General features: G+C 57.2%; 9 protein-coding genes across 9 annotated transcripts; 5 read left to right on the top strand and 4 right to left on the bottom strand.

Moving 5' to 3' along the window:
* Positions 1–173: 173 nt before the first annotated feature.
* Positions 174–878, bottom strand: LTHEOB_2892 (uncharacterized protein; the record flags this gene model as incomplete). The annotated part of the gene is made up of 2 exons (XM_035511754.1): positions 174–532; positions 587–878. 2 exons carry the CDS (start codon positions 876–878, stop codon positions 174–176), a joined length of 651 nt encoding a protein of 216 aa, XP_035363618.1.
* A 2,644-nt stretch (positions 879–3,522) lies between these two features.
* Positions 3,523–4,670, top strand: LTHEOB_2891 (G protein-coupled receptor-like protein; the record flags this gene model as incomplete). Its single annotated transcript, XM_035511753.1, has 5 exons — positions 3,523–3,587; positions 3,646–3,689; positions 3,739–3,857; positions 3,909–4,399; positions 4,451–4,670. The coding sequence occupies 5 exons, from the start codon at positions 3,523–3,525 to the stop codon at positions 4,668–4,670; spliced, it is 939 nt and encodes a 312-aa protein (XP_035363617.1).
* Positions 4,671–6,805: 2,135 nt separating this feature from the next.
* Positions 6,806–7,534, top strand: LTHEOB_2890 (uncharacterized protein; the record flags this gene model as incomplete). Its single annotated transcript, XM_035511752.1, has 3 exons — positions 6,806–6,855; positions 6,919–7,168; positions 7,418–7,534. The coding sequence occupies 3 exons, from the start codon at positions 6,806–6,808 to the stop codon at positions 7,532–7,534; spliced, it is 417 nt and encodes a 138-aa protein (XP_035363616.1).
* A 954-nt stretch (positions 7,535–8,488) lies between these two features.
* LTHEOB_2889 (Rpel repeat protein) lies at positions 8,489–9,170 on the top strand (the record flags this gene model as incomplete). The annotated part of the gene is made up of 3 exons (XM_035511750.1): positions 8,489–8,649; positions 8,767–8,867; positions 9,007–9,170. The coding sequence occupies 3 exons, from the start codon at positions 8,489–8,491 to the stop codon at positions 9,168–9,170; spliced, it is 426 nt and encodes a 141-aa protein (XP_035363615.1).
* An 814-nt stretch (positions 9,171–9,984) lies between these two features.
* LTHEOB_2888 (Short-chain dehydrogenase/reductase SDR) lies at positions 9,985–11,040 on the bottom strand (the record flags this gene model as incomplete). The annotated part of the gene is made up of 1 exon (XM_035511749.1): positions 9,985–11,040. One exon carries the CDS (start codon positions 11,038–11,040, stop codon positions 9,985–9,987), a length of 1,056 nt encoding a protein of 351 aa, XP_035363614.1.
* A 1,370-nt stretch (positions 11,041–12,410) lies between these two features.
* On the bottom strand, positions 12,411–14,419 carry LTHEOB_2887 (Quinate permease; the record flags this gene model as incomplete). The annotated part of the gene is made up of 6 exons (XM_035511748.1): positions 12,411–12,657; positions 12,772–13,234; positions 13,316–13,648; positions 13,706–13,781; positions 13,830–13,941; positions 14,022–14,419. The coding sequence occupies 6 exons, from the start codon at positions 14,417–14,419 to the stop codon at positions 12,411–12,413; spliced, it is 1,629 nt and encodes a 542-aa protein (XP_035363613.1).
* Positions 14,420–16,154: 1,735 nt separating this feature from the next.
* Positions 16,155–18,359, top strand: LTHEOB_2886 (uncharacterized protein; the record flags this gene model as incomplete). The annotated part of the gene is made up of 3 exons (XM_035511747.1): positions 16,155–16,660; positions 16,815–17,318; positions 17,387–18,359. The coding sequence occupies 3 exons, from the start codon at positions 16,155–16,157 to the stop codon at positions 18,357–18,359; spliced, it is 1,983 nt and encodes a 660-aa protein (XP_035363612.1).
* Positions 18,360–18,886: 527 nt separating this feature from the next.
* LTHEOB_2885 (uncharacterized protein) lies at positions 18,887–20,914 on the bottom strand (the record flags this gene model as incomplete). Its single annotated transcript, XM_035511746.1, has 1 exon — positions 18,887–20,914. The coding sequence occupies one exon, from the start codon at positions 20,912–20,914 to the stop codon at positions 18,887–18,889; it is 2,028 nt and encodes a 675-aa protein (XP_035363611.1).
* A 537-nt stretch (positions 20,915–21,451) lies between these two features.
* LTHEOB_2884 (DNA-directed RNA polymerase) lies at positions 21,452–23,500 on the top strand (the record flags this gene model as incomplete). The annotated part of the gene is made up of 2 exons (XM_035511745.1): positions 21,452–21,607; positions 21,692–23,500. 2 exons carry the CDS (start codon positions 21,452–21,454, stop codon positions 23,498–23,500), a joined length of 1,965 nt encoding a protein of 654 aa, XP_035363610.1.
* Between the last annotated feature and the right edge of the window lie 202 nt (positions 23,501–23,702).

The raw sequence follows: 23,702 nt of genomic DNA, 5'->3' as shown, positions 1-23,702 counted from the left end.
CAAATCCGACTCGGAGCAACCGTGATACGTGTGCGCAAGGAAATTTTCGCGGGATGATGTAAGCCAAATCATGCCGCCGAGGGTATCTTGACCACGTACGTCAAACTGTCCCTCCCTCCACGAACGCCCAAAAACACGAAACCACCCGTGCCCGAGTTGCCGACCAACCTGCCCTACGTACGCCTCAAGAATGACAACCTGGAAGACTTTTTGGTGGGGGTCCTGTTTTTGTAGATGATCTTCACGCCCTCGTGAAGTTCATCCAACTTCCGTCGCTCCGGCGACCTCGGGTCCATGCCGAAAAGGCTTGGTGAGACGTCCTGGACGGCTAGACCGGAATCAATCTGTTGCGGGGAGGAGGCGAAGTCGCGTTCTATGAAGCCGTCGGTAGGAATCTGGAGTTTCAATTTCCTCGCGTCCTGGGATCTAGTGGGTGTTGCGACCGGCTGCACTGCCAGAGGGTAGGTGATGGAATCGTCAGGTTCGGTAGCAATGTCGCTGACTGGAGAGTGCTCCAAGCTTGTATCAGAGTCTGTCGCGGAGTAAGCGAACACATGCCGGACATGGGGAAATGGCACAAACCTACCGGCCTGCTCCTTGGCCTTCGACACCAGGGAATCCAGCTTACGTTTCTTGCGGAGAGGCTTGGCTGGCGTCGAAGGTGCGGAATGAGAGATGACAACCGTCGTAGGCTTGCATTGCAGAGCCACTTCGGCAGTGTCAACGACGACGTCCGTACAATACTGCTCGCCGCAATGCTCGCATGGCTCGAGACTGGCAGTCGGTGACTGGGAACGGTCGCGGCTGTCGTTGTTGCCGTTGGCCTGGCTGCTCTTAGGAAGCTTCTGGTTGCTTTTGTCTGACATGGGGGTCTGCATGGCGACGAGCCGGATGGTGTGGATCGGATTTAGCTGTGCGATATTGGTGGTTCGCGCAGTCGGAATCGGATTATGCGCGGATCGTCAGGTCAGGCTCCACTGACACGGATTTTGGTTGGCTGATGGAGAAGAGCTTGGAGTGAGGAGGACTGGATGCGGCTGCTCGGCTGGTCCAATGAGGTCCAGCCTCGTTCCGCGGCGGTCGTGTGCAGAGCGTTCCTCTTGGCGAGTGACTGAAGTGGTGCGTTGTGTTCAGTGAGGTCGCATGGAAAGGAAGAGGTGCGCAGGTGGCGAGAAGATAAGCTGCGATTGGATGATGATTGCGCTTGTTGGCACCCGTGAGGCAACCGTTGACGAGAATTCACAGTGTTGAGTGGATTGCCTTTCGGGGCAACAGATTGCGCAAGACAGGTGAAGATTTTCCTAAACAAACGCATGAGCCCAAATTCAAGTAAGCTTGTGATCAACAGCGTGCAAGCGACTGAGAGACGAGTGGCCCAGCAACCCAAAGACGTGTTGACATGTGAGGTCTTGCACGCGGCCTCATCATAATCCTCCAGACGACAGCCGCACAAATTTGTGCAGTTTGCGAGACGTGTTTGCAGCGTGTTGGACCATCCTCACCACGCCCTTATCCCTCCTGGACACTTTGACAAAGTTTGATAACGCGAATCTGGGGAACGAATGGCGGGCCTCTGTGCCGGATATTTTTAGTGCCATGGGTCATTTCCGCCGCTTGCGCTGGGGTATATTTCGAATTAAGCAATGCTGAGAAGCCTCCGTAATCCCCGTCCAGATGACTGAAACAAACCATCATGTCGCTGGCCAGCATAGCCAGTAACAGACTCCAATGAGCCGCTTTTGATGGTGTATGAATGCACCCAGATCATGAAGAATCTCGAGAAAGACAGCGTTTTGGATATGCTCACCTTTAATTTTAGCCAACGCAGATCTGGGGCTAGACAGGCATGGAGATCCGGGGTAGCGGATTCCTGTACAACCTATGAAGATAATTGGATCGGCTTTTTGAAAAATAAAGACGTTGTCGGGGGTTTCCAGTAGCGAATTGAACGGCAAATGACGGACGCAAAAGTGGAGGCGCTCAGCGAGTTGAAAAGGCAGGCGGCGGCGGAACGAGCGAGGCGCAGGTCCATTCAACGATAGTGCAAGGTAGAACACGAGGTTCCCTAGAAGGACGTGCAGACAAGGTAGATGGAAGAGGAAATTGCAGGGCCTGCCTGACCTTTCCGTGTGCGGAAAGTAAAGAAAGTGAGGTGCCAACTCATCAAAGCAGCGGGTTTCCCGAGGAAAAAGAACACGTCAAGGCCGGGAAAAAAAAATTCAGAGACATGAAGCAAGGGCAACGCAAGAGGCTGAGCTAGCTTGAGCAACGCTGTTGGTCGCGTTTGGCTCGTGCGAACGGGGAGAAATGCGAGTCGACGGGAGAACTCTGAAGAAGCGCTTTTACGTGGCCAGCAGTCGGGGCCTCGCTCTGGCATCTTCGGGGAAAATACTACTGCAGTTTTCGGGGGATTGAGGCGCCGATGTGGGAGGGCCTAACACCTAGTGTGCGTTCGCGGATGAGCGAGTGCTTCATCTTGTCTTGTGCGAATCGCCGGAGGAAAGCGGAGGGCGCGGATTCGTCGACGGTTGCAGAGAGCTAGAACAATGAGAAGCGGACCAGGCTTATCCGTGGAATATGACTCGCAGTAAAATGTCTTGCATGCCGTCATGTGCAAAGAGGCCGTGGGCAGGGAGGACGATAAGAAACATCCAGGAACGGCAAAGCGCTGCTGGCCTGGCTGACTACATATCTGCGACAGTCGAAGGATTCAGCTTGACTGCACACCTTGTTTCCAGACGTCGACAACCGCCACAGTTGATTGCAGAAGACCTGGACCTTTGGCGCCCCGCCCAGGACGCCACGCTCTGCCTCGGTGGGCAATTGCAGCAGTAATCCGGCAGTATATTTCAGTGAGTCTCCAGCCACACAGTACAAATGCATCCAGATGCTGGATTTATGGAAAGATGTGAGTGGGAAGGCTAATGTCTCTCGCAGGCCACGACCGTTGCGACCGTTACCGGAAGTTTAAAGGCCGGACCGCCTGACACTGACGCCACAACAATGTAATGGAAGACGGGAGCTGCGGGCGCGACGGGCACAACCCAGCAATCAGCGGGGCCGTATGCCGGAGCTCGACACGCAAAACGACTGCGCACCGCTGCTACGGGCCCGGATGACATGTGCATTCCATCAACACATCGCGAGGCATGCTATTTCGAGGCGCCGACCCCGGCCTGGCGCCGGGCACTCCGCTGCAGCTGCGCGCTTCAACACGCCATTCGGGGAAAGCGCGGCAAAGTAAGAGATGGGAATGTTGATTTGGGGTGGCGGAATCGATGGGCAGGAGCGAACGGGAGGTCCTGGCTGATCGCCCGATGGACGCACAGACCACCGCTTGCCGGCCAGAGCTAGCTTCATGACGTACTCTGTACACAGCTCAACGCGGGGTGGCTGGATCAGGCAAGCTTCGCAGGTACTTGTTGGACCTCTGCTGCCTTCTCCGCTTTCTCCTCCCCAGCACATCTCCGCTCCCTCAATTCTCCCTCCACCGTGTCCTCAGGAGACAAAGAATCGCCCATCATGATCCACCCCGAGCAGGTTGCCGACATGCTGAGGAAGACGTCGTCGTTGCTCGTCCCCACGAGGTAAGGGAGCTTCCGCTGCTGCCTGCACTGCTTTCGGCCCGTTCTGACTTTATGCTAGCACCGCCTCGCCTACTCCCATCGACCCTGTGCCGACCGTCGTTCGTGAGTGTGCCCGAGCAGCCGCCGCCTGCCTTCACTGACCATATTGTAGCCGACCACCCGCACTACCAGAATGCCGGTGAGGCCGGCGCCAGGACGCTCTGGGTCGTCTTTGTCCTGATGCTGCTTGGCACCATCATCTTCTCGGGCCTGTCTTGGACTGTCCCCACGGTGAGTTCGAATTCGAGCCAGCACCCGCATCCATGTAACTGACTTTTGCAGTCTCGCCGCCTGTACCATGTCGTTACCACCCTGATCACCACCGTTGCGGCTCTTTCGTACTTCGCGATGGCAACTGGTCATGGCGTGACGTATCACCACACCAGGATCCGCGAATCCCACAAGCACGTCCCCGACACCTACCATGATGTCTACCGTCAGGTCTACTGGGCTCGCTACGTGGACTGGGCCTTGACCACTCCGTTGCTGCTTCTCGATCTTTGCCTGCTGGCTGGAGTCGACGGCGCCCACACTCTGATGGCCATTATTGCCGATGAGATCATGATCCTCACTGGTCTGTTCGCCGCCTTTGGCAACGAGGGTACTCCTCAGAAATGGGGCTGGTATGCCATTGCTTGCATTGCCTACCTTGTTGTCATTTGGCACCTTGTTATCCACGGCCGCGCCAAAGCTTTCGCCAGGGGCGGCAACGTCAGCAAGCTTTTCGGCTCCCTTGGTCTCTTCACCTTGATTCTTTGGACTGCCTACCCCATGTAAGTTGTTTTTCCCCGTAAGCACAATTGCTTGGCGCTAATGTCACACAGCGTCTGGGGTGTCGCAGACGGCTCCCGCAAGGCCACTGTCAATGACGAGATTATTGCGTATGCCGTCCTGGACCTTCTTGCCAAGCCAGTCTTCGGCCTCTGGCTCTTGCTCAGCCATGCCAAGTTGCCTGAGACAAACGTGGAGCTCGGTGGCTATTGGACCCATGGCCTTACTGGCGAGGGCTCCATCCGCATCGGTGACGACGATGAGGGCGCGTAATGGTGCTCTCTCAGACATCAAGCACGTGATAGCACCCTTGCTATCAAAAACATCCCGAACATTACCACATCACCTGCAAAAGTTTGAGGGATGCGCAGGACAGACGGCCAAAGTGTGAAAGCACCACTTGCAAGAAAATTGGCATCTCATCACTGTATTTTCAATCACCAGCCCAGTGAACACACCCTTCTCAAGAAGCTTATTAGTGCTTGTACCTAATTAATCGATATGGAGTACGGAGTAACTCACGATCGTGGGCCAAAGTCTCGTGCATCAAGTGAACCGGAATCTCTAATTCAAAGGCCGCGCACTTCCGAGAATAGCCTTTTTCCTGGGGGACGTTCAACCATTTTTTCCGCTTGGCTGTTGCCTGAACCCTGGATCGCGGCGATCTGAAGTGCGGGGGAGAGCAGGGATCTGGCTTACGCCATGGTCCCCCCTTTGTAAGCTAACTAGATCCGTGAAAGAAGCATCTAGCAGTTTTGCTAGCTGCTACAATAACAGGATTTCTAAAAATCAGGACGCACTGCACATGACAAATGTATTGCCGAAGACGACGCTCTGGACGAGGTTTCCTTTGATCTCAAATTGTGCCAGCATCTCTGAGGACTGCAATGACAATCACTCCGTTGGAAATATTGATCACCGCCGAACCTATCGCGTTCATGCGTCCAGCAGATCTTCGGTGCAAGCACATGTAAGAGAAAAACAAGGCATTCGATGGAATCAGCCCCCGTCCGACGCACCTCATTGGCTCTGGACTTTCAGCCACCCCGGCTGGCAATCCAGATGTGCCTGCAAGTGCAGCGGGTGGGTGCTGCACGTAATCACACAATGCATGCAAGCCGCCTCTTCCAACCACGTATGTGCGCCGGCGTTGGGAAGTTCAACAATTTTCGCAGTGAACATCACGGGGCTTCAATTCATGTCGAGTAGGAGGAGGATAGCATCCAAAACAATGCTTCGGAAGCAATCAGCCGGTCAGCCGGGTGCGGCCGGAAAGGATTGCAGCCGGTGGTGGTGGATGGCGGGTGGTGTGGCTGGATCCGAAGCACGATGTCGGCTTTGTTTGACTAGTGCGGTAGTAGTGGTTAATTGACTCTTTTTATCGTATTCTGCCTGGCTATGTTTTGGCTAGTCTGCTTATGCTTGCGGAGGACTCGGAATTGTTCTGAAACTGCTAAACGTGGGGAGAATAAATTGGGGAGCTGATAGCTTGTACACCCGTGGCGGCTGACCTGTCAGCCATTCTGTCAGTTGCAGAGAGTCTGGACATCGATCTAGCGTTTGCTTCCCCACACAGAGCTGCACAGTGAAGCGGAGCGAAGCGGACGGGTGTTGTATGTTTGAGACGGTGGAACGGTGACGGGATCTGCATTGCGGCGGGGGCCAGCAGGAAATGGGACAAGCATTGAACAAAGTTAAGGTTGGGAGGAAGCTGGTGCCAAAACGCACGTGTCTCGATGAGGTAGCATTGTGGCATCTTCCACAACCAATTTTCTGTTTCATGTCGTTTGATTAACGAGACCGGGGCCGGCCTGCTCGAATGGGGAACTCGTCGTGCCACTCACGACTCGGTCGTGGCGTGTGCGCGGGTTGCGGTGTGGCAGCAGCTGATGAGCTACTACCCGTGCAGGCGTTGCTTGCCCAGCGCTTGACCTGGAGCTTGATTCAGCCCTACCTGTATACCTTCCGGCCCTCGTACAACCATGATTAGTGGGTCGACACCATTCCAGGCCCAGCGGGAACGTCGGCAGAAGAAGAGTCGTGGCTCTTGTTGTGGGTGATCTGTGCCCCCCTAAGAAAGGAGCAAGAGAGGGTCTGAGAGTGGGCTTTCCGCCCTTTTCGTGTGGCGTACGTGCGCGGCATTCCCGTCCTCGTACCGTGGGAAGGAACGGCTCAGGGCAGCTGGGCTCCTGTGGGATGGAAATGACCCTTCCAGGTCACCGCGGCATTAATTCGCCCAGAGGCTACATATAGTATTCCGCATTCAGCTTTCGAGTCTCACTCTGCGCTGCGACTCCCCTGCTGAAGGATACAAAGAAGCTTCCTACGATACGCTTATATCCCTAGAAGCAGCACGACGCTTGTCGAGACCGACCTCTATTCCACTCGTTATCGCCTCGAATATCACCATGCAGAACATCATCGTCCTCCTAGTGGCCGCGCTGTCCGCCAGCAACGTGTACGTCTTTCCGCCTCATCCATCTCACTGTCCAATGGCCGTCCACGACTGACAACCACACAGGGCCGCCTCGCCCATCAACAGTACGCCTACGCCAGCGATTACCTCCGCTGCGGAGGGCACGTACCCTGCCGCCGCCACCACTACGCCAGCCCCGACCACTGAAGGCTGCACGACCAGGCTCTTCCATGGCGCCAAGTTCGGAGCGCTCAACAAAGCGACGTGCACGTTCTACGAGTCCTACACCACCGTCACCGAGTATGTCGATTGCGGCGGCTGCACCCTGGAGATGGTAGCAATGGGTCCTGGACCGGTAAGTGGAAGAGAGGAAATCCTCATTTTACGCTTTTTCATGCTGGCACCGTCCTTGTTTTTTGCGTCAAGTGACGCCTCTGTTTTGCCCTTTTCTCATTTCCCATCTGTTGCGGAAGTTGTGGAGGAGGCGATCATCCGCCTCGACCGCTTGAGATCCGCGCGCTTTCATCTTCTTTGCTTCATGCTTTGGCCTCTCTCTCGCCCAAAAATCACGTCACCTGTGCTGACGAAAAAACGTTATGTCTAGGCCGTGCATTGCAGTGCCAACACCCAGCTGCCGCTCGGAACGGAGACGATGACGGCTTGCAGCACCACCCCGAACGCCGTCGCTGCTGCTTCGACACCGGCACCGACGACGCAGTAAGGGGGGAAGAAAGCATGATCCAGGACCGAACGCCGACTACTGCGCACGATGATGATCCAGAACTTGAACGATTGGAATGAAACGGGGCATGGAAGAAGCTAATGGATTGCGGGCCGGGGAGAAGCGGAAGGACGGGAGAGCGCGCGGGCTACGGCGGCGGGGGCGGGCGCGAAACGGCGACGGCGACGACGACTGACGCCGCGCAGCGCTCAAAGGGCGACAGATAGATATAGATCGACAGGGCAAACACTCGGGCCAGAGCAGCGTGGCGGAGGGTTCCGGTGGGACATTCGTACATTACTTCTGTTGTTGGCAGGATAGCCAAAATTGCAGGATACCGGAACGGGGGCGGCGGGCGCTCCAACACGCGTCGAACGCTCACGCGCCGCCCGGGGACAAGCAAGTCAGTCACAAGTCACAAGTCACATATCCGTTCCTTTGATGTCATCTGGTGGGTGAGATTGGAATGTGATGTGCGGGCGAGCGTGGCAAAAGATGTTGATCGCAGCTCTACATGAGGCGCAGGGCAGGGCGGAAAAAGCGGGCGCGGGTGGTGCGAGAAGGCGGACGGAGGCGGGCGGGCGGTGTGGTGCCTGGATCGTCAGGCCAGACCAGCCGTTTGCGGGGCTTGTTTGGACGCGCGCGGGGCAGCCGGATCCTCGAGCTCAAGCTTGCTTCTGGGCGAAGCGGCCAGCGCACGGAAACACCGCCTCGAAAAGCACAAGGACACGACAACTGACCGCCGCGTGGTCGTGTGTTGTTTTGCGTCCAAGCCACTGTCACGGACCCCGAAAGCCCACCACAAATTCCGCTCCGTCGCCGCCTCGCTGTAGCCTACAAGTCCCGCCTTTGCTCACCTGAGCTCCCGCTTTCTCCGCATTCCTCACTGCTACCACTACTACCTCCTCGCCCTCAAACCACCGCAGCAAACTTTTGCAACTTACACCCGCAACAATGGCCACCGAAGCTGAGAATGTTCCCGCCGTCGACGAGACGCCCATCTCGCCCGTCCGTGGCAACGAGCGCCGCAACTCGCTCGAGAAGCACCTGCAGCACCGTCCGGATCCCCAGGACCTGAAGAACAGGCACATCCTGCTCGACACCAGCGCCGCTCCGTGAGTCCTGACAGCTCTCCCGACCTGCACAAAATCCCCGCCGACTACACCCTTTTTTTTGGCGGGGTAAAAAAATGAGAAGAAAGAATTCATTGTTCGTACTAATCCTCGCGACAGTGCCCTGCAGCAGAAGCAGCTGGAGTTGGAGCGCCAGAAGGTCAGCGACAACCTCAAGAAGGGCCTCGCACACCGTCCCGACCGTGAGGAGCTAGTTGAGCGTAAGCACGCCCTTCCCCCTTCAGTCCCCACATTCCTACGTCAAAGACCGTGCTCGGACGCGGCTGTTTCAAGGCGACACCAACAACGACGGGGTCCCCCTCATTCCAGTTGTTTGGCTAACACTTGCGCTCCCTTTAGGCCACATCCTGCCCGACTCCAACGCCGCGCCTGCCCTGCAAGCCCACCAGGTTGAGCTCGAGCGCAGCATGAAGGCCGACAGCCTGGAGAGTGCGCTCAAGAGCCGGCCCGCCCCCGACGAGCTCGTGAACAAGGGCATCCTGTCCGAGAACCCCGCCGCATAAGCTATATCTCCATTGGCTTGCTATACAAACTGGGAGGAGGGGGAAATGCAGTATTACTGGCATGCATGATTGAATGGTCATTTTCTTTCTTTGTTCGAGAAGCGCTGCTTTTTTTCATTTTCGAATTTTCCTCTGGATAAGGGGTAATCGAGCTTTCATGCTTGCATGGCTCTTTTTTCGCCTGGCTTCTTGCCTCCGGTTTCTACTCTCGGACGACCGCGCGCGCTCACGATAGCAATCGATTAATCACCAAAGGAAGTAACGATCGCGCTTGTTTTCTCCACGAACACAACGGGGCGCAGGGCAGGAGTCGATTGTATTAGTTGTCGATTAGCTATCCCCAATAGCAATTGGATTCAACTACCCACGTAAGCAGAACCGTAAGCAATGTCTGTATATGTTTGTACGCTTCTAGATTTCCTGTCTACGTCTGGAGTCTTGTTTCAACTGTCTGTTTTAGAAAGCGTGTGGCATCTTCTATGATGTCATGATTGTTGGAGTAAGACGAGAGATGCTGGAGACGTTAAGAGGATCAAGGAATGGTGTGATTAGAGTGCTGACAAGAAGCGTTCGGAACCAAAGTCTTAACATTTTACTAATTTAAGGCAGTAAGCAGAAGGTACTTGGTAATAGCACGACAAGTCCTATTAAGATAACACCGCTAATCTCTATATACCAACAGACCTCACCTACAAACGCCCATCCTCTCTCAATCCATCCAACCAACACCACACCCCTCAACGCCCGCCGCTACCCGCGAAAGGAAATGAACTAGAAAGCAAAAGTCATCCAAACATCAACCTCGTCATCATCCTCAGATGTTGCCCGTGACACCCGGCTCAATCCCCTCAAGGATATCCCTCAGCTCGGCCCACACCTGCTTCTGCAGCCTCCCGCCCTCCTCGCTCAGCACCAGCGCCGCGGGCTCCTTGGGCACGCCATCGCTGACGTACTGCCCGTGGAAGTCGGTCCCGGCGGCGGCGCAGTGCACAAAGTTGCGCGCTCCTTCCTCGGTCGTGCGCTCCAGCATGGCCTCGATCAGGCGCATGCCGCGGCGGATGGCGAAGGAGCCCTCGTACGCCTCGCGGCGCAGCTCGCTGGTGCAGAAGCCCGGGTTGGGGGCTGAGATGACGACGGGGTAGGGGTTGTTGTTGTTGTTGTTGTTGCTGTTACCCGTCAAGGCGGCGAGCTCGCGCACGACGAAGACTTCGAGCAGCTTGGACACGTTGTAGCGGTCCATCATGTCGGACTTTTGCTCGTCGCGCAGCGCGGCGAAGAGGCTGCCGGGAGCACCGGCGGCGTGCTTGCGCTCGGCGAAGTCGGTGAAGAAGTGCACGTCGGACGAGACGATGACGAGGTGCGCGAGGCTGCGCGTCGCGGCGGCGGTGCGCTTGAGGGCCGGGAGGATCAGGAGGGAGAGGAGGAAGGTCGATATCACGTTGGTCGTGATGGTCGACTCGTGGCCCTCGGCCATGGAGAAGTTCATCGTCGCCATGCCCGCGTTGCAGATGAGTGCGTCCAGGCGCGGGAGCGCGTTGGCGCGCGCGGCGAAGGCGCGGACGGAGGCGTGGTTGCACAGGTCCAGCGGCCAGACTTCGATGCGGGAGCCGTCGTGGCTCTTGTTCTCGTCGGCTGGGAGCGATTCGAGGATGGATTTGCGCGCTTCTTCGCCCTTGGCGGTGGAGCGAGAGGAGATGATGACTTTGGCGGCGCCGAGGCGCGCGATGGTGCGGGCTGTTTCGAGGCCGAGGCCGACGTTGCCGCCTGTTACGATGACGACGCGGTCGGCGAAGCTGGTGGTTGGCTCGGGGACGGTGACGCAGAGTTGGGATTTGAGGAACTCGTGCATGACGCGGACGGAGGGGGCCATGGTGATGGTGGGTTTGTTGTTTGTTCTTGGGATTGGTGGTTAGAAGGTCTGAAGTCCGGTTGATCAATTGATCAATGGGGATTTTGCTGTTAGAGGAGTAGATGGAAGCTCTGGAAATCTGGTGTTGGTGCTGAGTGCTGAAGTTTACTCTGAATGCTGCAGAGACGGAAGATTATATAGAAAATGCTCTGTGTTTCTATAATCAACTTATCTCCACCAAGCACACACACCTATCCGCAGTCCTGATGTTATCTCCTTGCCCAGAATGGCTGAGTGAGCTGCTTAGACATGCTGTCAACCATTAACTCCGACTGGGCAACAACACACTCTCAGCCGGGACCCGCGGGCCCCGGATCCTTTTCGGCCTGAATATTGCACCGACTGCAAACTTTACAGCTGCATAGCTGCCTGAAAAAATAATTTGTTAGAGAAATCCCTTCCTGCGAATCTTCATCGCGAACGCGAAAACTCCTGTGAAAGAGAGTGGAAGATCGTGTGTTGCATCAAGCCATGTCCTGCTCGTTCTTCGTCCGTTGCACGCAATCATCGTCGTTACTACCATCTAGGTATACTTTCTTGCTATAGGGTAAATAGCTACAGAGTGCCTATTTTTTTCACCGCCTTGAGCCCAATGAATCGTGATAATTCGCAGTCCGTTCCAAGAGCCAAGCAATCGTACCTACCTAATCTTTTCTTATCCCCGTTTTCTGAGCGAGGTGTACGCACACAGATCTTGCTGCCTGAAGGATTAGGATCCACCAGGATCTAGGGTGAAAGCCAATGGACGGTCGGCGTTAAGAAACGGACATGGCTCCGCCCCCACGACTAGTGCCAACAACAGCTACAACTCAGCCACTGTGGCTTGCAGCTATGCTCAGCTGTAGCTTGCGACTCCTGTCAGCTTACTATAGCAATACATATGTGACGGACGCCGCGGATGCCGTGGAGGCCGCGGTGATTTTATCAGCTATGGTTTTCTATGGTGTTGTCACTTCCCAAAAGCTGCTGCCTTGTGCGTCTCCATAGAGACATCTTACAGGATTGAATTGGAGGAGCATCGGCATTACTTTCGAAAAGAAGAGCCGGGCTTTTCGCAAAACGACTTCGACTGCAGCAAACTTTCACAAAACTTATTGATAACGAGGAGCAGTGGATACCAGGCGCATATCATCATCGATTGGATATATCTCCAACACATTAACGATGTCGAAAGTGCACTGCCGCAACGGCGCAGGTGACTAGCGAGGGTTATTAACATCATCATGATCATCAATCCTCTCCTGTCAACCAAGAGAGCGCGACCGGCGCTTCATCACACAAAAAATCAACGCAACATCCCAACGACTTTTCTTTCGTCTCTCCCCAACACTCTAATGCTGGCGCGCCTCAGATGACACAGGCGCGATCTCAACCTGCTCGACGCCCGACTTCTCATTGGTGGTGGCGGGGGGCGCGGGGGAGCCGCGGCTATGGTCGTGGGCTTCGATGTCCTTGACCAGCTCGGTGACGCCAAAGAGGTCGTCCATGCGCTCGAGCGACAGGCCCTTGGTCTCGGGGACGAGGAACCAGACGAAGACGAACATGGAGAAGCAGAAGGTGCCGTAGGTGAAGAAGCAGCTGGGTAGAAAGAATCAGTCAGTCGTTCAATAATGGCACAGAAGAGCAAAAGGAGAAGGAATGTGGACAGCAGGAAGTCGAGAAGGAAAAGAGAGACAGAAAGAAAGAACTCACCCATAACCCCCCTTCCCCATCGTCGCCAACATATTCGGCGTCGCGCGCGCCACAACAAAGTTAAACAGCCACTGCGTCGCCGCCCCCAAGGCCACATTCGTCGAGCGCAGGCGCGCGGTCGGGATCTCGGAGATGTAAATCCAGCACACGGGACCCCAGCCGAACTGGAAGAAGCCGGCGAAGAGGAAGATGCAGACGAGCGCGAAGTAGCCGGCCGGCGGCACGGCGGCGCCTTCTTTCGGCGGCGCGACGCGCACGTAGATGCCGATGTAGTACATGCACGCGCCCTGCGCGATCGACGTCCACAGGAGGGAGCGACGACGCCCGAGGGAGTCGGCAACGAAGAGGAGGAAGCACGCGCAGGTGACCATCTTGACGATGCCGTAGATGCCTGTGGCGAAGAGGCCGGTTTCGGCGGAGGGGATGCCGAGGGAGCGGAAGATTTGGGGGGCGTAGTAGTTGACTGGGTTGAAGAAGACTTTGTTAGTTTTTTTTTTTTTGTTTTCCCTGGGGGTTTAGGGGAAGAGGAAAGGGAGTGACGTACTGGCATTGGTACCGGTCATCTGCTGGCAGACCATCAGGCCGACGGTGAGCAGGGCGCGCTTGCGGTTGCCGGGAATGAGCCACATCTCCTTCTGCAAGTCCTTGAGCGAAGCTCCACCGATGAGGCGGCGCTCGTGCTCAAGTTGCTCGGCGATCTCGGTGAGTTCGCTCTGCACGTAAGGGTGAGAGGCGGGCAGCTGGCGGATGCGGACCAAGATGGCGGTAGCCTCCTCCCAGCGGTCCTGCTTGGCGAGGAAACGGGGCGACTCGTTGCAGAAATACATGGAGACGAGAAGCAAGACTGCAGGGATAGCCTGAGCAGCGAGCGGAACAACTGTGAGAGCATGTTAGCAATTGTTGTATTAAAGGGGAATGGCTGGACTGGACATACTGAAGGTGGTGTCGCCGTGCAAGTGCTTGATAGAGCCGTAGTTGGTCCAGAAGGCCAGCATAGTACCGGTGGTGATCTAAGGGGGTCAGTGTCGATTCGGATCCGGAAACTTTGCAGCACTCACGAAAAGTTGATAGATGCCAGTAAGACCACCGCGAATGGCGCGAGGTGCGTTCTCGGAAATGTAAAGGGGGACAACCATAGACGCAGCGCCGACACCTAGACCAGCAATAAATCTGGTTGGATATAAGTTCGTCAGCAGTGTGTTCCCGAGTCTCCGCGTCTATCGCATGACCGGGATTCAATAAGAACGTACCTTCCGATATACATGACAGCCAAGTGGCCTTCACCAGCAGCCTGCATAATGCAGCCGACGATGGCGACAACGGCTGCCAGCAACAAGGCAGCGCGGCGACCGAACTTGTCGGCGAGCCAGGAGGTGATGAAACAGGCGGCGAAACAACCGGCTTGGAGGGTCGAGACAATGTTTGCCGACAAGTCGGCGAGTCCAGTCTTGTCGAGATGGGAGAGGCCGTACTCGTCCTTGAAGGCGGGTAGCTCGAGCACGCCGCCAATGATGCCAATGTCCATGCCGAACAGCATGCCGCCGAAGCAAGCGGAGCAGGCCAGCATGTAGACGCGCCAGCCGTAGATCTCGGTCGGGTCCGACTTCATAGCATCGTTGTGCACGACGCGCTGCAGGAAGTTCACCATGGTTGCGGTGTTGCGGTGACCTTGCGGTCAACTGACGGAATGGAAGGAACCGAGAAAGGATGAGAGAGGGTGTAGAGGAAAGGGGTCGAGCCGGGCAATAAAGGGTGGGGTTGAGGAGCAGGCGACGGTGGGGTGATGAGATGGGAAACAGGGTGAAATATCAGTGAAACGAAACCCCAGGTTGCGGAGAAGTTCGCGCCGGAGAAGTGTAGGACAATAGAAGCTGTCCGCCGCCGTTAGAGGTAAAGCGTGTGCCCAGGATTGCCTCTCCCGCCAGCCAAGGCGCGACGATTCAGCGTTGCGACAAGGCCCAGAGCGCGGCGGAAACGCGTAATTTGTGGGAAATTCAGGCGGGATGGCTTACCAAGCAGCCTTCGAACTGCCCCCAAGACTGATCGGATTCTCCGAAGGAAGCCAAGTATCACATGGGACGAAGACAGTTTAGGGCGGAGAGTAGGGAAGCTTGAACTTATCTCTCAATCAAGACGTGGAGGGGGGTGCTGGTATTAAAGTAGATGTACTAAGCTGGGCGATGGGCGGGAAACGGGCGCGATAGTAGCTGCATGGTATCGGGAGGAGGGGCGTGCGCATGCTCGCGTGCAGCTGTACATATGCTTGCTTTTCCGGGGCAGGAAAAAGCGCCCTAGTTTGTCTCCGCAACGGCCGTATTACTCGCAAAGGGAGAGTGCGTGGACTGGCGATCACTGATGTCCGGTTCCAGAATGCAAGCCCGCGCTGTACGACATGGATCGAGTGGCTGGAGCCGCGTGAGCAGAGGTCGCTGATATGTCGGTGGATGCAGACGGAAAAGCGACGATAGTGTTAAGTGGATGGCAGATCTGGAGAAAGTGGAGCTAGTGGATCCATCTCTTCCCCGGCCGCCACCCCCAGACTCCCCCACCACATGGTCTCGGCACTTCGCCTCTCGATTCGCCCTCCACTGCTCCGGCAAGCGAGCCCGCCCGTCGACGAATCCCACGACGCCCCCTCGCGGCCCCTCACCCCATGCTGGTGCCCGTGGAATTTAGCCGATACGCGGATAAAACACTGCCGAACCCTGAGCTGGTTAAAGGAGGCGCTGCCGTGACCAAGTACGATTCTCTTGGTGTTGTGCCTGTGCAATCCTTGTGGCGACTTCCTTTTTCCCGCACATATCGACGCCTCCAACGAAGACCAGCCAAGGCTTGCTCCACGACTGCTTTGCCTCTTGATTCGCCTAGGCTTTCTCCGCACTTTTCGTCGTCTTCTGTCATTGGTGGACTGCGGGTCCTTGCGTTCACCGTCTCCCTCACTGACTCGGTGTGCTTGACAAGAGTCGAAAACGATTTCTTAATAAACTTCGGTTTTGAGACACCAGACAAGCTGGCAGTCTATGCGTCATCTGTGCGCTCGGAGCAAGCCAGCCAGAAAGTGAGTACAGCGGGCCGGACCTTTTTCAGCACTAGCTTTAGGTACGTTTCTCCCTAAAAAGTCCCGGCCGGACTTGCCGTCATCAATCTGACAGGCCAAATTATCGCCAATCTGGCGACCACCACCAAGTGTGCTGTGCAGCCCCGTCTGACCCGGAAATAGCATCCGAGCCTCGCTGCGCACCCGCGTGTTTCAGGAACTTGAAACAGCCGTCCCCTGCGCATCATCATCAAAGCCTCGCTGTCGCATCCTAATTTCCGAATCGGGCCATCTAGTCCAAGCACCCACCGACCGAAAGCGGTAGAGCAGCAGCAATTCCTGCATTATGTCAGCAGCGACCAACAACCACGGCCTCGCAGCCGCCAACCGGCCCTTCCCTTTGCACCCGTTCAACAAGAACCCCATGCGCACGCGCGACGACGTCGTCGCAGCGTGCGCGTCCCTACTCGACCCGCTCGAGGCCGGCACGTCGCCGGGCGGCGCGCTCGTGCGCGTCGGCGGGACGGGCACGCGGTTCGACGAGACGGCGGCGCAGGGCGAAGGGTACGCGCGCCCGCTGTGGGGGCTGGCGCCGCTGCTGGCGGGCGGCAGCGAGTACGCCGGCACCGAGCGCTGGGTGCGCGGGCTCGTCAACGGGACGGACCCGGAGCACGAGGAGTTCTGGGGCTACATGGAGGACCTGGACCAGCGCATGGTCGAGGCCTGTCCGATAGGCTTCACGCTGGCCATTGCCGGCAAGCACTTCTGGGACCCGTTGACTGAGAGGCAGAAGAAGAATGTTGAGGCGTATCTGGGGAGCATGAACGATAAGGAGATGCCCAATACGAACTGGTATGCCGTTGTCTCCTCCTCTTCAGCTTTGCCATGAGCCCTGATGTACATTTCCTTGATATCTTTCTCCCACACTCCAGCCAACCCTTTGTTCACTACCCATCAACTTACCTAAACTCATGACCCATCCCACCTACTAACCACCACCACCCAGGCTCTGGTTCCGCGTCTTCGCCAACCTCGGCCTCGCCAAAGTCGGCGCCGCCTACTCCTCCTCGCGCCTCGAATCCGACATCAAGCACCTAAACACCTTCTACCGCGGCTCCGGCTGGTCCAACGACGGGCCGGCCGGGTACACGCAGATGGACTACTACTCGGGGTCCTTCGCGATCCAGTACCTGCAGCTGCTCTACGCGCAGCTCGTCGACGACTGGGACAACCGGGACCCCGAGCGAGCGGCCGAGTTCCGATCACGAGCGCAGCAGTACGCGCTGGATTTCGCGTACTACTTCGACGAGCGCGGGAGGGCGCTGACGTTCGGGCGCAGCCTGACGTACCGCTTCGCCATGGCGGGCTTCTGGGGCGCCGTGGCCTTCAGCTCGACCGAGCTGCCCGCGCCGCTGTCGTGGGGCGTCGTCAAGGGCATGCTGCTGCGCAACCTGCGCTGGTGGGCGCAGCAGCCCGACATCTTCCAGCCGAACGGCATGCTGAATATCGGGTAAGTCGTGTCCTTTGAATCGAAAGGGGGGAAAATCGAGGGGACCCCAGCTGACCAAGCCTCAACAGCTACACCTACCCAAACACCTACCTGGCCGAGAACTACAACTCCCCCGGCTCACCCTACTGGTGCATGCTCTCCTTCGCGCCCCTCGCCCTCCCCGCCACACACCCCTTCTGGGCGTCCCCGGAAGAACCGCACCCATGGCACTCCCTCCCCCCCATCCGCCAGCTCTCGGTGCCGCTCCAAATCGTCAGCAACCGCGGCGGCCACGCGCTGGCCCTCAGCAGCGGGCAGTGCTGCCACTACCCTCTCAAGAACCCGCAGGCCAAATACGGCCGCTTCGCTTACAGCGCCGCCTTTGCGTACTCCGTCTCGACCGGCGCCTACACGCTCGAGCAGTGGGTGCCCGAGTCGGCGCTCGCGCTGTCTGACGACGGCGGCGAGCTGTGGCGCATGCGACGCGCCGTCGATGAGGCCGGGTTCGAGGAGGATCATGGGGATGGGGTGCCGTGCTTGACGTCTGTGATGCGGCCGTGGAAGGACGTCGAGGTGCGCACTTGGCTGCTGCCGCCGGCCGAGGCGACGCCGTACTGGCACCTGCGCGTGCACCGCGTCCAGACGGGGCGAGAGTTGTTGGAGGCCGAGGGCGCGTGGGCGGTGTATGGCGTCAACTTGCGTGATGGTAGGCCGCTGGGCGCGTACGATGCCGCCGCGCACGAGGGCCACGTCTGCGACGCTGACAGTGTGCTCGTCGTGTCGCCTAAATCGGGTGCGGTGGGCATGGTCGACTTGCTGCCGCGGGAGAAGACGGGCCGGAGGGGTGCGGTCCTGGACGCGGATGCGAATTCGAATCTTGTGGAGCCGCGGACGGTGCTGCCGATCCTGCGCAGCGAGCTGAAGGCCGGGGAGACGCGGTGGTATGCCACTGCCGTGTTCGCCATTCCGGAGAGCGTGCCCGAGTGGAAGGAGATATACCAGCAGCACTGGCAGAAGAGGCCGTCGCTTCCGGGCTGGTTGTCTGAGAAGATCAATGCGTGAGCTTTTGGCGGAGTGATTCGGCAGTTTTGCAACGGGAGTCAAGAGGTCGTCAATGATCAAACAAAGCTCGACTAGATTGTTAGCCTCATTCCCAGCGTACATAGACTAATGAACAGTGTAAATGAAAAACAGGAAAGCTCCAATGTGAGCGAAGAGCGCACGGCTTCGATTGGAGTGTTAAATGCTGGGGTATCTCGAGATCAAGTACAAGTATCACAGACACCCACCCAAGCAGGATGCACGGACTCTGTTAGGAAGGAAAGAAAAGAAATGTGAGGATGAGTGCAACGAAGGGAGACGCCAAGCCCGCTGCTAGTTTCTTTCTCCCGAGTAAAAACCAAAAACCAACCTGTCTGTCCATCTCAAAATAACGCCCGCTGCCAACGTATGTACTGAAATGAGAGTTCTCCTAACCAATCTGGAACTCCGGGCGCAAAACAAGACTGACGAGTGCACATGGATAAGACGAGAAGCGAAGAGTGATCGTGGGCCGTAAGCGAGAAATGAAAATGGTCGACAGCGATGGCCTAATCGCTATCACCTTGTCCGGTGAAGTAATCCGTCGGGGCTTTGGGACCCCGCATGTCGATGCCGCTGTCGCGGTCTGTTCTTGGGATTTCCATAGATGCTCTGACAGTGGCACTTGCACTTGCATCTGGACGTGTCCAGGGGCTCAGGAGTGATCCTCCATGAGGCTCCTCATCCTCTTCTGAATCCGATTGATCTTGTTCTTCGGGACTGAGAATGCGTCCACCCAGCTTGACATCGCTTACGCGGATCTTGTAGTCCAGTGCCTTCCTCCCTTCTTTAATCAGATCTTCCGTGACCGTAAGGCAGCGTTTTAGGCTCTGGTTCAACTTCTGGCTGTCAATCAGGATTTCCTTGTGCTTGGACAGGTCTAGTTGGAGGCGTTTTTGGTCTTGGAATCGGTATTTGGCATCCCTCTCGGCTAGGGCGCTTGGGCTTAGAGAGCTTTCATCGAGTGAGGATTCACTGGACGAGAGCTCTTCCGGATCCTCCTCATCCTCTTCCTCCTCCTCGCCCTCGCCCTCGCCTTCCAGACCCAGGAATTCCTCATCGGCGAACTCGGCCGTCTCTCCTTCAGTGAGAGAACCCAAAGCTGAAGACTTGATGTTGCCGTTCGATCCCAACCGACCATTCCTGCTCATCCGTCGGAATCTCTTAAGCTCAGCCTTCTGCTTGCGGACTTCCCGCTCGAGTTGTCGGTTGATGGCCAGTAGAGAGGAGTTGCTGATCTCCAAATCCATAACTTTCCGCTCTCGTCTCGCATTCGCAGCTAATTCATTCATCTTTTGCAGCGCGCTCTGCGGCTGCTGTTGCTGCGGCTGCTCGGTGTCATCCGACGCGTTGGGACTCTGCAATGCCGGGCTCTGTGGTAGTGAGAGCGGAGATTGCAATCCATTAGGTTCCTTTCTTCCTTCATTATGTGCGTTCGACGATGCAGACATTACTGTAGAGGGCGATGTTATATCCACCTGCAAGGGGCTGGGTGAGTGGTCCGCTTGGCCCGAAATCCTCCGATTCGAGCAGACCGAGTCAATCGATGACATGCTCGAGCTCTTGTGGTGGCCCAGTTGCAGCCCGCTGTGGTCGGTGCTCGACCTTCTTCGGTGGCCCGGTGTCGCATCTTTGGCGTCCGTGTTGGAGAATACCGACACTGCGGATGGCGGTCGCGAGTGGCCGTTTGGCCGAATAATCTGCGAGGCCCCTTTCCTGTAGGATAGGTGCACGGCATCCTTATTCGGAGACACTGGACGCTGCCCCTCCTTGCCGGCCGAGTGCGGATGGAAATGCGGGTCCGGGGTGGCGGAGAGAATCGGCGGTGAGTGCAGCGGCGAGTTGATACTGCGGTCGTTGGGGATGGTATTGGCGTGGAAGAACTTGCTCTCGATGTTGGGCGGGCGGGTCCTCTCGGCGGCCAGTGTAGGAGGAGACTTGAATCCTGCTGAAGCGTTCCTCTCGCCTTCCCTTGGTCCGGTAGCGTAGAAGAAGTTTGTCGACTTCTTGGGTCCAGCGCTAGGATTCGATGTGGGCTCATGACGTTTCGCTTCGCTGGCGTGGAAAAACATGGACGAAGAGTCTTTTCCGCTGTATCCCACCTCGCTGCTGGGCCGCGAATTTCTGCCACCTGGCGCAGCCAGGACGGGTGCAATGTGCGGACCATCGATGCCGCCCACAATACTCCTGGGCCTGCCTCCAGGGGCGCTCCTCGGTATTGTGTCGGCGAGGGTCAAACGCGGTGCGGTGGGGGTATCGGGAGTGCCGGTTGGCGTCGACTGGGTGCTGCTGGCGCGGGATTTGCGCGCAGCTGAGCGCGGCGTCACATTGCTCAGGTAGGGCGACGGCGGCTCGTCCCTGGTGCTCGTGCGCGACGCGGTGCTGGAGACGCTGACGGTCGAGCGTGCGGACGACGACGGCTGCGCGGAGGCCAACTTGGGGGTGAGTGGCGCCTTGTTCGTTCGGCTGGAAGCAAGGGTGGGCCTGAGAGTCTTGCCATTGTTACTGGCGGAGCTGATTCTGTCGGATGCGGGCATCCTCGGACGGGCGGCGGTCGATTCGCAGTCTATCGGCAGCCGGGAGCAGCTTTGTGCACATTGCACATTGTAGGAACGCGGGTAGGTCGGCGGCGTGGGCGCGGACGAGAAGCAGGTAGCGGATGGTGGTGGCGGTCAAAGGCTGGACGAAGGCCGGTTTGTTTTGGTTGCGCTGGGCAGCAGGGCCCGAGGCGAGCGATGTGACTAGTGACGAATTTGCGGCAATGCCCCGCCCTTACCCGTTGCGGCAGCAGATTTGCGCTTGGACGAGAGGCTGATGGGGTGACGGCAGGATAATAAAGGCTGGTGGTGAAGGGAGAGATCGTGAACGGGCATTAATTGCTATTACTCCTTAGGGTGGTGTGAGCGTGCCGGTCATTTGCGCGCGGTACGCGGTATGGCCTACTCTAGGGCGTCAAGCCGACCGGCAGCCTTACGCCGGCCGGGGCGTAACCCTGCATCCTCCCGTCATCACCGCCCACGCGCGCGCGCGGAAACACGAGCAACCATGCCGCCTACACCCCGCGTCTTCCCGACATGAGCCATGAGCCCACCAACGCGCCGCCGCACCACGCGACGCCCAGCGGCCCCCAGCCTCCCTCGCCTCCGCCCCGCGAAGAGGCCCGCGATGCGGACGGGTCGCTGAAATACCACCTGCTCGGCCCGTCGCTGCAGAAAAGCGGTCAGGACGGCGTCGACCAGACGAAGGCAGGCCTCCTTTTCCTACTCACGATGAAACGCCGTGGTGGGGCTGCGCGCTGACGCCGCCTCAAACAGGTCGCAGAAATTATCTACAATGCCTCCAAGGGCTCCAAGTTCTTCAACAACGAGTCTGTGAAGGACCGGGTCCTAACCGAGAAGATCGACCGCATCCTCGCCCGCAAGCGTCAGCTCGAGCGGACTGATCTCTCGCATGATCTCCGTCGTGCCGACGCCGTTGTCGCCGAGCTCGAGCTTGGCCGCGATCTTTCGCAATCCATCGTGCATCTAGACTGCGACGCCTTCTATGCCGCCGTCGAGGAGCTAAACCGGCCGGAGCTGAAAGATGTTCCGTTCGCCGTGGGGAAGGGGGTCTTGACCACATGCAATTACCACGCCCGCAAGTTCGGCTGCAGGAGCGGCATGGCTGGCTTCGTCGCCATGAAGCTGTGTCCGCAGCTAATCTGCCTACCGCTAAACTTCGACAAGTATTCCGCAAAGGCTCGGGAGGTGCGCGCCGTGATAGAGCAGTACGATCCGCGCTTCGAAAGCGCTAGCATCGACGAGGCCTACTTGAATATCACCGCGTACTGTGAGGAACACCAAATGGACCCTGAGGACGTTGTGCAACAGATGCGCGCCGAAGTGCATGAGAAGACCAAGATCACTGTGAGTGCAGGCATCGCCGCGAATGCCAAGCTAGCCAAGATCTGCTCCAACAAGAACAAGCCTAATGGCCAGTTCCGTCTGGCTAATGATCGAGCTACTATCATGGCCTTCATGAAGGACTTGCCCACGAGAAAGGTCAACGGCATCGGGCGCGTCTTTGAGCGAGAGCTCGACGCTATCGGTGTCAAGACCTGTGGTGATATCTACGAGCACCGCGCATACTTGCCCAAGCTATTCGGTGAGAAGGCCTTCCATTTCCTGATGCAATGCTACTTAGGCCTGGGGCGCACCAAGATCCAGCCCGCCGAGGAATATGAGCGCAAGAGTGTCGGCACGGAGAGCACGTTCCGCGACATGTCAGACAAGGATGAATTGCGCGCCAAGCTCTGGCACACAGCTGAAGAGCTTGAAAAGGACCTCGAGAGGACACAGTTCAAGGGCAAAACACTTGTCTTGAAGGTGAAGCTGCACACCTATGAGGTCTTGACCCGACAGACTGCACCGCCTTTCGCTGTGTATCGCAAGGAAGATTTGTACAAGTATGCGTTACCGATGTTGGCAAAGCTTGAGAAGGAGATACCCGGAATGACGCTACGGCTGATGGGCTTGAGGGTTACTCACATTATCAGCATGAAGAAAGGGCCAATCGACTTCTTTGGTCTGAACAAGCGTACTACCGCAGAGTCCAGCACTAGCCAACAGCAATCAACTAGTCTGGAGAACGCCAAAACTGGAGACGAAGGGGAGTGGGAGGTGTGGCCTGAGGAGGAATTCGAAGAGGCAGCACGACAAGAGCGTGAAGCAGATTTTGTAGAGACGTTACGGCTCAGCCAGCAAGAAGATCAGAGCAGGCAAAGACAACCGGGAGAGGAGAACCAGGACCAGTCTTTGGATCAACCAATGGAAACTCATTGGGACTGTCCCATCTGCCTCCGTCCTCAACCAGCAAACGATCGTGCCTTCAATGACCACATCGACTTCTGCCTATCGAAAGACGCCATCAAGGAGACGGTAAAGGAAGTCAACGAGTCCGGTACACCGCCACCACAACCTCAGTCAGACACGGAGCCGGCCAAGCCCAAGGATGCGTTCGGATTGATGGGAATGAAGGCTGGCTCGGCAACCAATGGTAAGAAGAAAAGAGGAAGACCGCGAAGCGACGGAGTTGGTTCCGGCCAGGGCCAGAAAGATTCGAGGAAGAGACCTTTCTTTGGGTGAGACCCTGCACCCTTGAATTCAAGATTTTCATCATGTTGGGATGCATAATGGTAGCATAGGGCAACGGCGCCAAAGTTCATTGTTGGCATGAAATGCATTAGCATAGGAGTCAAGACTGTACAGCGAAAATTTTACCTTGTTTTCTTTTTCTGCCGCCAACCGAGATCTCTTTTTTTTTCCTTTTCGCGATTCCTTCCATGCG

This window comes from Lasiodiplodia theobromae (genome assembly GCF_012971845.1).
Source record: "Lasiodiplodia theobromae strain AM2As chromosome Unknown scaffold_7, whole genome shotgun sequence".
Classification (NCBI taxonomy): domain Eukaryota; kingdom Fungi; phylum Ascomycota; class Dothideomycetes; order Botryosphaeriales; family Botryosphaeriaceae; genus Lasiodiplodia; species Lasiodiplodia theobromae.
This window is presented reverse-complemented; position numbering and strand designations above follow the sequence as displayed.